Source organism: Eupeodes corollae, chromosome 1 (assembly GCF_945859685.1).
Source record: "Eupeodes corollae chromosome 1, idEupCoro1.1, whole genome shotgun sequence".
Taxonomy (NCBI): Eukaryota; Metazoa; Arthropoda; class Insecta; order Diptera; family Syrphidae; genus Eupeodes; species Eupeodes corollae.
In genome coordinates, this window is record NC_079147.1 from 61,666,244 (window position 1) to 61,679,716 (window position 13,473).

At 31.9% G+C, this 13,473-nt stretch overlaps 1 protein-coding gene across 1 annotated transcript in view; it reads right to left on the reverse strand.

Moving 5' to 3' along the window:
• Nucleotides 1-13,473, reverse strand: part of LOC129939617 (dopamine receptor 1) — an 88,903-nt gene that overhangs the window by 56,005 nt on the left and 19,425 nt on the right. The window contains exons 2-3 of the mRNA XM_056047700.1: nucleotides 11,881-11,986; nucleotides 11,272-11,451 (exon numbers count right to left, since the gene is read on the reverse strand). Coding sequence (XP_055903675.1) covers nucleotides 11,272-11,451; nucleotides 11,881-11,986 — 286 coding nt within the window. The remainder of the gene's footprint in view (nucleotides 1-11,271; nucleotides 11,452-11,880; nucleotides 11,987-13,473) is intronic.

Genomic DNA, 13,473 nt, shown 5'->3' on the forward strand with positions numbered 1-13,473 from the left:
GAATGCCGAGCTCTTTAAAGCAGCTGGAGATGAGTTGGTTAGAAGCATGCACCAACTTATCTGTAAGATATGGTCGGAAGAAAGCATGTCCGATGAATGGAACTTTAGTATTGTTTGCCCGATCCTGAAAAAAGGAAACCCCTTTAAACTGCACCAACTATATGAATCAATTTACTTTCGCTTATAAATGAGAACGTCTAAAGTCCATCGTTAGCAACCTAATAGGTCGTTATCAGTGTGGTTTTAGACCAGGAAAGTCCACAGTTGATCAAATATTCACATTACGGCAGACCCTAGAAAAAGCCCAAGAACACCAAATCGACACCCACCATCTTTTCATTGATTTCAAGGCCGCATATGACAGCATCTACAGGGACGAGCTGTATAGAGTCATGTCTATTTTTTGCATCCTTACCAAACTCGTCCGTTTGTGCAGGTCCAACTACTAGCATATGCTGATGACATTGACATAATCGGAAGAACTCAGCGTGTTGTCAATGGGGCTTTTATGTGTATTAAGGCAGAGGCGGCAAAAATAGGTTTAACGGTTAATGAGGGCAAAGCAATGTACATGCTGTCGTCAAGAAAGGACATACAACACCGACGTCTTGGTCAAAACGTCACCATGGACAGACGTAACTTTAAGGTAGTCAAGGACTTCGTCTACCTAAGCTCCACTGTAAACGCAGAAAACAACACCAGCGCTGAGATCAAACGCAGAATAACTCTTGCTAAACGATGTTTCTTTGGACTAAGAAAGAAATTGAATGGTAAGGCCCGAATGGGCTCCGGCCCAGAGCATTGGTTTCCCACCAACAGGACCGTTTATCAGATGGCACGGACAGGTGTAAAGTGACAATTTTAACCACGCTAGAGAAGAAGGCTCTCAAAACAAATATGTAAATAGGAACTTGCCTGACGAGGTTGTGCATAAACAGTGGTTTAAACAATTTAGGTTTATAACAAGTTTTTAACAAGGGAAAAAAATAATTAACCCAAAATAGCAGACTCAAAATTGGATCTTTCAATTAAATATCGTATTTTGCAAGATACAGAATATTTCTGGAAGCTTGCAACTGAAACGTTTGAGGCTGTTCGAAGATAAGACTCTACAAATACATATTTTAGTTAAGGAATTCTACCCTTTAACGCTTCCAATTTAAATTAATGTTACAATATATTTTTTGAAGTTATCACCAAATATAAAGGAAATGTTTTCATGCAACATTTATTGATGATCACGACCAGTTACATATTGGAAATACAATTCAAAATCAACCTAATCTAACACAAATCTACAATTCACGTTACAGCATTGAACCTAAAGATATCCCCCAAATTCATGTGTCCTAAAATAATTATTCTACTAATAAAACTCCAATACATTAACGGTTTACTTGAGCATTAGAAGTTCCAGATTAGCTTTAGACCAGGTTAACCAGGTTAATTGATAACCAAAGAGCTTAATAGAAAATTACTTGAAAAAATATTAAAAAGCTGTTTGTATTTTTTTTTTCAATTTTAAAGCAAGTTTTGATACAATCAATCAAGGTGCAGTATTCTTTAAGCTGTACAGTCTTTGGTTATCATTGAAGTTTATTCCCGTTATAAAAAACTTGTATAGGGAAACCAGTGCTGCAGTGTGGATAGATGGAAAACTCTCTGACTTGTTCGAAATTGCAGACAAATTTCTCCGGAAACTCTGCAGCTCATGATTATCAGGGCTTACCAGTATTGCAAACAGTTAAAGTTCATGATTGTTCAAAATGGTGGTGGATGTAATTTATCAAACAAAAAATGGAGCTTTAATCGCGAAAATATTAAATTATGTCCGTGACTACAAATACCTTGGAAGTAGATGACAGCATTCTTTTATGAAGCAAAAAGTACAATTTGGTTAAAAACCTCCTATGGCACTTGATATCAAGAATATTTCATTTGCAACAAAATGCGCCAGACTACGTCACCAACACTTTAAACGGATCTCTCTCTTTCTCTAGTTTATAAAAAACATTAAAATTGCAAGCAGATTTCTTGATTAACATTTGCAAGATCTTACTAAGGAAAGTTACATTTATTTTAAGATTTATCAGCTTCAAAAAAACATCTTGCATGAATTTATTTTAAATGTTGATAAGAAATGTAGAGCTGGATCTGCATCTCTCTATCTACTTTTACTATTACATATTTCTTAAAAGCAAAACTTATCCCAGGTGTTACGTCTCTTTTTGTTCACGTCAAAATATCATTGATTAATGTAAAGTTACATATTTTCAAATCAACTTAACAATGCTGTTTATTTTGTTGCTTAATAATATTCATTATTAAATATATGAAAATTATGTAAACATTCGGTATTATGTTTATTCTTTTTACTGCTAAATTCAATTTGAATTATTGCCTCCATTTTGGTTTGGTGAAATTTTAAACCTAAACCTGAAAACTATTTAGATAATTATATGTAGCATTTTTGCTTTAAATTGTTATAGTTTAGTAAATTAATAGAAAACAAACAACCAGTAAAAAATAAAACGTCCCTTTCTATTAAATCAACAATAAATATTGAAACATCAAATCTAGTAATTATGTAAATTTTTGCCCCTAATCAATATTGAACTCATTCAAATCCAATATGGGTTTAAATCTATACAAAAAAAAGTTAATTTTATATACCATATTATTTTCATTTACAGATTATGAAACATTTTACTACGTCCACCATTGATTTCTTGTACTTTTGCAAATGATGATGTGATATTTGTATTAAACCAAGTTGGAGTTAATAATTCAAAACATGATTCATTTTATATTCAAATTTTCATATCGATTCGATTTAAATTAATGAAATTTATATCTCGCTGAAACAAAATTACATCAAATTTTTGACTCTGTTCCTTGCAAATAAATAACAATATCAAAATAAAGATGCAAATGTATCTGCACTGCGAATGGAACGCATATAGTTTTTGAGTTTCGTATGAAATCATCATCAGAAGGATTTCCCGTCAAGTCAATCATCAAACTGATTTGAGAAACTTTTTGACTTCTCTGTGAATGGGAATATATACAGAGCATATGTGTATCGAGTGATGCACTGCTATCACTGTCTTTCGGTATTACATGAAAATATTTCACAAATAGATATATTTTTAGCTTGAGGGTTTGAGAGAAAGCATCCTGTATATTGTTAACATTATACGCTTTTTCGCCCGGGGAAATATTAAATATAAGTTCATACATACATATCTACAAATTGTATATGAGATACTTAAGTTTTCAAGATGAAAAACAAAACGAATTAAATTGCATTCCAAAAGAATTATGTGTATTTAAAAATTCTTGCATCTGTCATGCGTCATCATTTCAATTTCTGCAGATGATGAAGAGTCAAGACATATCTAAATTAAGAATTATGAAATGGCATTATGTTCTTTATATAGAAATTTTAAGTCAGGGAATTTGGTATGTAGGAGAAATTGCAAACTCTCAAGTTGTATTTTTTTAAATACAAAACAATTTAATTATGTGCATGTTTTGATTTGCCTTTTAATTTGTTCACAGTATTTAAAAATATGTTTTCAATTCAATGTTATGAATGCAAAAAAAATGCAAACTAATTATTTTTCGAGTTTTTATTTTCATTATTAACTTTTTTCGTTTTACACATTCATTAGTAGAAATTATCTGGGAGGAATGGCAGACATATTTTTGTACATATAAATGATATGCAAAAAGTACGTATACGCCCAAGTGAATTGAATGTATTTTTTGACTTTATTTGGAAGGATTTAGCTGTTAAATTGTAAATTGTTAAAAGTTAATGAAAGGGAGTACTATTTGTTTATTTTAAATTTATGAATGTTATTCTTTAAACAAAAATTCATATGGTGGTATTTCAAGAAAAACCTAAATGCAAGAAATTTATAGTAATACCATATTACGTTAACTGTAACCAATGGAAGAGCGGTTTTGGAATATTTATTGATTTTCTTGAAAGTTGAATGAATACCGGTGACATAAATGCAAGTATAGAGAAGGAAACGTGTAAGGAAAACATGTTTGCAAAGCAATAAACTATAAGAATATAACCTCTAATGTAAGGTAACGTTATTTATTTTGCAAATCATTTAGGTGATCCGTATAAAAAAGGCGAATTCAATTTCGTGCGAAACAAGGCTCTTTAGTATTGATTATTGACTATTAAAAAGAGAGTGGAACTCAAATATTCATGATTTCAAAGGTTTGAGTATAATGTTTACTGACTATATGCCACTTTTATTTTAACTTATACCATCAGCATAAGATTTGAGGAAGCTCCGCCGAAACTTTTGCTAGAAATCCTTTATAAAGTAAACATAACTGCTTTGTCAAATGTTGAGGAAAGGCGGATTTATTTGAAACAACCATGGGAGTAAAACAAGGATGTGCCTCGAATTTGTATCATCGGTAGGATAGAGTTTGCTGAAACCAAGATGAAAGCACTTATGCTTTCCGACGATGTTATACCTTTTGCATATTCATCTCAAACAAGTGAGTTTAAGTGTTAATTTAAATCAATCGAAGGCTATGGTGTTTAAAAATGGTGGTGGCAGACGGCCAAGTAATGGAAAATGGATTTTCAACAGCGAACCTATCGAAGAAGTGAAATCATAAAAATGCCTTGGCATGTTGGTAACAACCAATTTACAAATAGAGACCCGTTATGAGGAGAAACATGTAAAAGCTAAAAGGGCAATTAACGCTTCTTGGAAAAAGGCTTCGGAAACAATAATGTTTCCTATAACAAAAATGCAAAGTGTTCACTCCAGTAGCCGAATCAATAATGCTGTTTGCAGAGAAATTTTGAGGGCATGACAAATATGAAACTGTTGAAAAATTACTAGGGTCAAAAGACGTTTTCAAATAACAAAAAACACGCCATCATTAAAACCGGACTGTTTCGACTCCTTATTGAAACGCTTAAATGACATATTGACTATCTTTCGAGAGTTTTTAACATGACGAATCAAAGATTGCCAAAAGTTAAAGCTGTGTAAACTATACAAAAGGTGAGTTTTTGGTTCGAGAATAAAAAAAAAATATGAAATGAATTTTAGCCCCAACGTGCACTAATGCAATGAAAGAGATGTCAAAAATGCAGTCTATGATCTTATTGCCAAAGTAAACGAAAAATATTTATATCCTGTCCTGAATTAAAGGACTAGGTTTTATGTTTTAGACCTATTTTTGATTGTTTATTTTCCAAAACATTCGTTTGCGTGAGTGAGAGATTTGTTGGGTTTTTTGATCATGCCAAATAAATTTGGTATGATTTCTTAACAAAACTGTTCTTACTGGAGGCTATTTTGTAGTGGTTTTCGACAAACCCTAACAAATTTTGGAAAAAGTCATCGTACCTGCCGTAGTTGTCCTATTATGTGTATCATATTTAAATTTAAAATTAAATTATGCTTTTAACAACACTGTCTATGTTTTATTCCATTTCAAAGTTGAATGCTTCTTATATCCAATATATTTGGTTGTCCTTTCAGTTAAGGAGAATAATATAAAAACAATATACTACATAGCTAAAATTGTTTAGAAAATTTTTCTTTTTGGTTTAATTTCCTCCAAATTTCAGTCATAAACATTAGCATTTAATACTACCCTCGGCATTTTCAAATTACCATGTTAAATTTATGTTAATTTTAATAAATTTTCCTAAATTTTCTATAGTGCAATTTTTTATGTTACTACCTCATAAAAGATTTTATCTAAGAACTAACCGATTTGACTATTATTGTCACTCAACTCAAAGTTCTCCTCTTTTTGTCGTTAGGTTTTGAAAACGGCAAGCGGTATAGACATAATTTTAAAACCGATTACAAGACATACTCTTGAAGGATTTGTCAATTTTTCAAAAACTTTTTTTAAGTGGATCAGCTAGGAATGGAACCCAATAACTCTATCGTAACACTACTTCTCATATACCATCACGCAAAAGATTGTAGTATTCTTAACAAGGAGCCCTGTATGCTGAGTATAAGACAAAGTATTACGTTTTTGCTAAGTTTTAGATACACACCAAATGAACTTTTTCACTGCTCCGTATTGTTAAGAGTTAATTGAGAAAAAACGAATCCTCCTCTCCCTCAAATTATCGTCCAATTGCACTTACGTCCCTTCTTTCTAAGGTCATGGAAACGCTGATTAATTTTCAGCTAAGGAAATATCATAAAGAACGAAAGCTTCTCAATGACCGACAGTATGGCTTTCGTAGCAATAGGTCCACTGGTGATCTCATGGCTCATCTCACCGAACAGTGGAACAAATCCTGACATCGTTTTGGAGAAAGTAAAATTATTGCACTTGATATTTCAAAAGCATTTGATAGAGTTCGGCACCAAGCTCTCTTATCGCAAATGCGTGCTTTTGGTATGGTTGGATTAGAAATTACCTTTCTAACCCTTCAATACAAGTTGTATTGGATGGTTTCAAGTCTGAAATTCATAAAATAAAGGCTGGTGTCCCCCAGGGCTCCCTTTTGTCTCCGACTCTCTTCCTTACATTATTTATAAACGATCTTTTGTCTGTCACTTCTAATCCAATAAACTGTTTCGCCAACGGCAGTACCCTCAGCTTTTTATATTCGTTTCTAGATTCACATCCTTGTCCTTCGGATGTGGAATTTCAACGGCAGCGTATGATAAGCTCATTAAATTCTGATCTTGACAGCATTGTCCAATTGGGAATCAAAAACCGTGTAGAATTTAATGCTTCAAAAAATTAATACTGTCTCCTGTCGTTAAAGCGTAACGCACAACCGATGCCACGATCTATGAGTTGCATCCAAGAAACCAATCAACTTTCAGTGCTCGGTATGTGTATTACAGATCACCTCTTATGGAATGATCATATATTCGATATCGCCAAAAATACTGCCAGGTGCTTAGGATTTCTCCGACGATGCAAGAAATTTTTCACCCCTTCTGATCTGGCTATAATCAACAAAGCTATCATCTATCCAACGCTTGAATATAATTCGCATATCTAAACAGGTGCTCCCAAAACAAGTTTAAATTTCTTGAATGGAATTCAAAAAAGGGCTTTAAAAATGATAGGTGACATAACTATAATCAAAACATTTATATCGCTAGAACATGGTCGCAATGTTCCATGCCTTTCTTTGTTTTATAGATATTTTTTACAAACAATGTTCTGTCGAATTAGCCAGTTGCATTCCACCCCTTAAACTATTCAGCCGTAATACTCGCACTTCTAGGAATGCTAATCAGTTTACCCTTGAGCTCAGTTTCGGGCGTACTGTCAAGTATAGAGATTCTTTCTTAAATCGCACATCGAGAATGTGGAATGCTTTGGCCAATTCTGTTTTTCCTTCCCATTTTGATGTTCAGAACTTTAAGACCAATGTGCACCGGTATCTCCTTTTAAATCCTTCCCTATTTTCCTAACGCTAGCACTGTGTTTAAATATAAACATATAAAGGGTACTAATTACCCCTTGATTGCTTGTAAATTAAAAAAAAAATCGTTCTGAAAGTTGTTTTTCTACTAATAACAATTATTTTTCCAAATGTAAACTACCAAAAAAAGTCCCTAAGAAAATAAACTCATATATAAATGTTTTTAAGCGTTCATCTTAATTAAGGTAACGAGTATGTATAGAACGTCTAATTGAAACTCTTTAAAAAAATTTAGAATTTTCAAAAACTTCGAGGTAAAGAGTATTTTGTTTTAATTATCTACCCGGAGTTCTCTTGGGAGGAGTTTTAATGGGAAAAAGTCTACTTCGCCTCTTATTCGGTCCTAAATCAATTGACTCTTAAGACATTCAGACTCCCTTACTTTTATCTTCTATCTATGTATCATCGATCTATGGCTAGCTCTACTTGCAGATGAGATCTTTAACACGTTTATCCTATGTGTTTCTACACTCGCTTCTGTCTTGCTAAACATTTTGTAGATTTTCGTGTTGGGTTAAAAAAGTTGTCAGTTGAATTATTCTTAAAAAACTAAAATTACCAACAAAACAGTTTAGTTTGAAAATCTAGTTTTGTTAAATTTTTTTAGTCGAAAACAAACTTTTACCAATTTAAGGAGCATTTAAAAAATTTTTAAAAATTGGATTAATGAATTTAATTTGAGAGATATCAAGAACCGAACTTTAATTTTTACCAAATTTGCGTACTATTTTTTGTAGATTTTACTTTTTATGAAAAAAAACGGACTATTGGATTTTTATAGAAAATTATTAAATGTCGAAAACAATGTTTTCTATGAAATAAAATTGAATATTATTAATTTTTAAAAAGCTATTTAAATAAAGACGAAAGTAAACTTTTAACAAATGTTAGTAATGTTATTTTCTAGATATTTATATTTTGTAAAAAGAACCTGTCAATTCGATTTCTTTCAAATTTTGTCGAAATGTTGAAAACAATATTTCTTATAAGTTAAAATTAGTTGAAAGCCATTATCTTGAATTTATGAAAATATATTTGAGACAAAAATAAGTTTTTACCAATTTGTATTAATTTTTTTTTTGGTTTTTATTTGGTTAAATTTGATTTTTCTTAAAATTTTACTGAAAGTTGAAAACATTATTTTTTAAAAAATAAAATTAATTTGAAGCCAATATCCCAAATTTTTGAAAAAATTTTTGAGTCGAATTCTTGTTAATTTTGTTTTAGGTTTTTATTTTTTATAAAAAAACACTTTTAATTCTGTCTATTCGATTTTTTCTCGAAATTTTACCAGATGTTAAAAACGTTATTTTTACATTTTTTTCCAGTTTTTTGGATTTATAAAAAAATCGTTAGTTTGATTTTATTCCCAAAAAAATATTTGTTTGGTATCCCGTTACAATATACTTGTATATTAATAAATTATGTTCAAATCCCTATGGTCATTGTTTCTTGAGATGTTTAGGGTTAACCAAAATTTTCCCATTCTTTTAAAATTGCTATAGAAAGAAAACCATCCAAGCAATTTTCTTGAGAGCCCTTTCTGCATCTTTCTGCCTTATTATCTATATAACAAAATTTATTTGAAGTCAATATCATTACTGGTTTTTAAGCTATAAACGACGACGCAAACGTACGTAGACACGCACTCACAGAAATCTTTCTAAAAATCTTTTATTTCGACTCTTAGGACCTTGAAACGCAGGAAAATTTCAAAATTTTCAATTCACCAAATTGCAATATATATTGCAACCTCCTTGATGAATTTTAAATGTTTGAGGATTTTAACATTCCGCATCTTAAATGGACAAAGTCGGACCACAAATCAAATTAAACTTGTAATCCCACCTCGTCAAAAGAATGTGTTTGTTTGGATTTAGCCTCAGTCAAGTGAGTGGCATTCTAAATAATATAAACCGACTACTTGACCATATATCCTCAAACAACCGAGATAACTCTTCACTCTCTTTCAGCTATTTATAATTATCACCCTCCCTTGCTACTAAGCTACAAACGTTCAACCTTAAATCATGCCAAGCAGTTACACACACTTCACACCCTATTTTGTATGATTCCATTAAAGCCCAAATTTTCAAATTAACGATTACATTAACAGACTTCCATTTGGTTTTTTAAAATAGGTCTATTGAAGAAGCCACTAACCTATTAAACTACTCTACACAATTTAACTGCATGTCCCTTCCTACAGGCGTAGACTTTTTGCATCAGCAGTGCCTGGGGTATAATTGTACTCTTCGATCGCTACGTAACCACTGTAAGAAGCTGTGTGAAATTTTAATACGCTGTGGAGCTTATCTTCATTTCAATTATCTATACAATTTCTTAGAAATAAGAATACTAACATAAAATCCAAACTAATCATATCCACGATCTCAATTCCCTCTTTCAATTCGTTCACAAAAGATAGTCTAAAAGGCATCCATCCTCCTTGTCCGCCAATACTGAAATTTCCAGTGATTATATAACAATAGCTGATTGTCGTCCTGTCATTTTCCTAAGAACATTTTTCCTCTTCTCTTTCAGCTCCTCTATCTAAAATTTTGCATTTATCCTTTCTAAAGGAACATTTCCTAAAATATGGAAAACATCGTTTATACTTTCAATTAACAAGAAGTAACCAAAAGGGGAGGTGATAAACTATCGACTATTGCTAAATCTTCTCATTATCCCAACTATTTTAAAAACATTCTATATAAATTCCTCAGCTACCGTTGCAGATATCTAACTACCACAAAACAACACGGTCTCTTTAAAAATAGATCTACCACCACAAACCTTTGCTAAGTTCGATTCATTCACTCTATAGCCTTATAAAACGGGAATGAGGTTAATAAATATTTAAATTTAATAAAATTAAATTCCTAAAAGAATTTGAACAACTTTTTTACAGCTGCAAAAAATTCTTTTCCTCACATTTTCTTAATACCATCAAACCATCGATCAATAAAACTTAAATGGCAACAGTTAACAAAATATATCATCACTCAAATATCAAGTTTACCCTTTGTACTACTTTATTAAAGTATCATTATTATGTTATTTAAAACTTCATTTACACCCGATAAAAAATGACTTTAATAGCTAAAGAATAATAACAACAATGCTTTTACTACTTCATTTAAGCTAAGCACCCACTTCTTTGCTTTTCTTCCATCTTCCATCATTTTTGATTCCGCATCCGCAAACTCCGCATCGACCATAATATCGCCTCCTTATAGCCAATCCAGTAGTATACAAACTGCTGCTCGGAATTACCCCATATATTTCCTTTTTATTCATGCTATTAATCTCAATATAAAAAGGGAGGAAATCCAAAAATAAAAACTGGATAAAAAAAGAAAACATATTTCCTCTTAATCAGTCATTATAAGAAAAAATGGAAGAATTTTATTCACGCAGACCCAACTAGCCAGCCCGCTATCAGAAGCTAGCGCTTGTGGCAGTAGCTGTAGCAGCCAGCAACAGAAGCAGGAACGGCATCAGAAGGATCGGGATTATCTTCGATGGCAAAATTAAGAAATAAATCATTAATAATCCCATTATACCCTCCGCCGCCACGCCAACCGCTGCTTCTGTGCCACCGTTTTCGTGGTTGGTTGTCAAAAATTTTGCATAATTTCTTTTTTCACAAGAAAAGAAGTCCTTTTTTCACAGGCATTCATAATCAACACCCCCGTTCTATGAATGTCAAGTATTTCAACTTGTCGTTTTTTTATTTCTGTCAGGACTCAGGAGAATAACAAAAAAATTATATTTATGAATTTTTTAAAAAATATTTTTTAACTTACCCAGCAAATCATTGACTCCAGCAAATGTCATTACTAATGACGCTACAAATAAATCAGCAATAGCCAGTGACGCCAAAAATAAGTTCCCAATCCTTCGCAGGCTCCTTTCCGTATAGATGGCCAGACAAACGAGGATATTCCCCGCCACAGACAAAAATATGAGTAATGACAGGAAAACACCTGCAAATATGGCGATATTCCATTTTTATAATAAACACGAATAAAACGCGATAACTCATCGATTCGCATTGCATCGCTTCCATGCTTCATGCACTCAGAAGCTGATGTGTGTCATGCAAAAGGATAACCATTTGCAACATGCAACACACAACATATCAAAAAGTCAAACAGTGAAAATGTAAATTTATGCTACCAACATGCAAAACACCTAGAAAAATAAAGCCGTGCAAAAGGATATATACAGAACATACAAATATTACATTTGTATTTGTGTATCTAAAACAAAAGGACTTCAAGTCCACATCATAGCAGGAAAAACTACATAAATATACAAGCTTTTATTTTTGAACCAAGGCAAACAAAAAATATTAAGGACTTCTTTATTTTTTGTTGCTGGTTTTGATAGACATTCAACGACATTTACTTTACCAACACATAAAATCGATACAAGTGACACATTATCCGGATCCTCACCCACAATTGTGTCTCCTTGCGTTGGACTCATCCACGTTGTCTCATTGTAGTATGAAGTCACCTGGAATGAATAGAATAATGTGGGGCGTGAGAGGGTTATTGTTAGCTTAGTTATGATGTTTTAATTTTATATAAAACTCAAAACGTTTTGAGGACGAAAGGGATAAGCGAAAGTTTACACTCGGAGAAAAGAGGTTGAAAATACAGTTTAGGGATATTTTCTCAGGAACACAAAATCGATTAAATCAGGTGAGATTTTAATGTAGCTGTTAACTAGTCGTTGACTAATTTTTGATAAGGTGTCACAGTTTGCTGGTTTTTGTTGAGATATTTTGAATGTTGGTTTTTCTGAAGAATTTTATTTTTTGTTAAGAAAACTGTCAATTGAATTTTTTAATGTTGTTAAACGTTTTTAAAGCCTCGTTATACAAATTTAAAAGTAGAAAATCAATATTTAACGATTTTAAGTACTAAATGTTAATATCATTTCATAAAATGTTCAAGTTGACAAAAAATTTGTTTTGGTTCATACAAAATAAAAATGTTGTATTGTTTATGAATCAAAATAAAGGTCCTATAGTAGGTACAATTTACAATTTATTTTTGTTATAAAAGAAGAAAAGAAGTTAAGTAAGAAAATGCATAGAAAATTTCATAAAATCTATCAGATTACTTTTGAAAATGTTACAATTTTCGATTTTTTTACCAAAAAAACTTCCTAACGCGAATTTACGTAAAAGTTATATTTAAAAGTTTGAACTTCGTCGACCCAAAACCTAAGACTTTTCATGTTTATCTAAAATCTTTAATTCGAAATTTCGAAACTTTTTCGAACTCAGTACTTGCCACATACTTTCTATAAGTCGCAAATAAAAAGACATATATTAAGATATTTAGGACCTTGAAACTTCGATAAATGTCAAAATCATTTATAAATTGTTTGGGTCATAACTAATCAACGGCTAATTAACGCAACGTAAATTAAAATTCACTTTTCTTTCCAGAAAAAAATTTGTCAAATAAAAAAGTCAGTTAAAAATATAATTAACGAACACTTAATAACCCCTTATCATGTTAACCCCTTTATTTGTTTATATTTAAACACAATGCGAGCGTTGAGAACATATAGGAAAGGATTTAAATGGAGATACCGTTGCACATTGTTCTTAAAGTGCTGAATATCTAAATGGGATGGAAAACAGAGTTGACCAAAGCATTTCACATTTCTATTCTTGACTAATAACTAATGTGTAATTCCTTGAAGTGCGATTATTACGGCTTAATTGTTAAAGGGGTTGAATGTAACTGGCAACAGAACAATGTTTGTACAAATTTCGTAAAAACAACGAAAGGCGTGAAACATTGCGGCGGTGTACTAGTGATATAAATGTTTAAAAATTAAATTAAATTGGGTGACGCAACAGTCCGTTCTGAACCAGGGGCCTAGTGACTTACAAATCTTCCTGTGTTTAAATGCTGTTGTCAGGAATGAAAAGGGACCTACATTTTTAGGGCCGAATCCGAACGGCCAATTTGAGAAAGCACTTT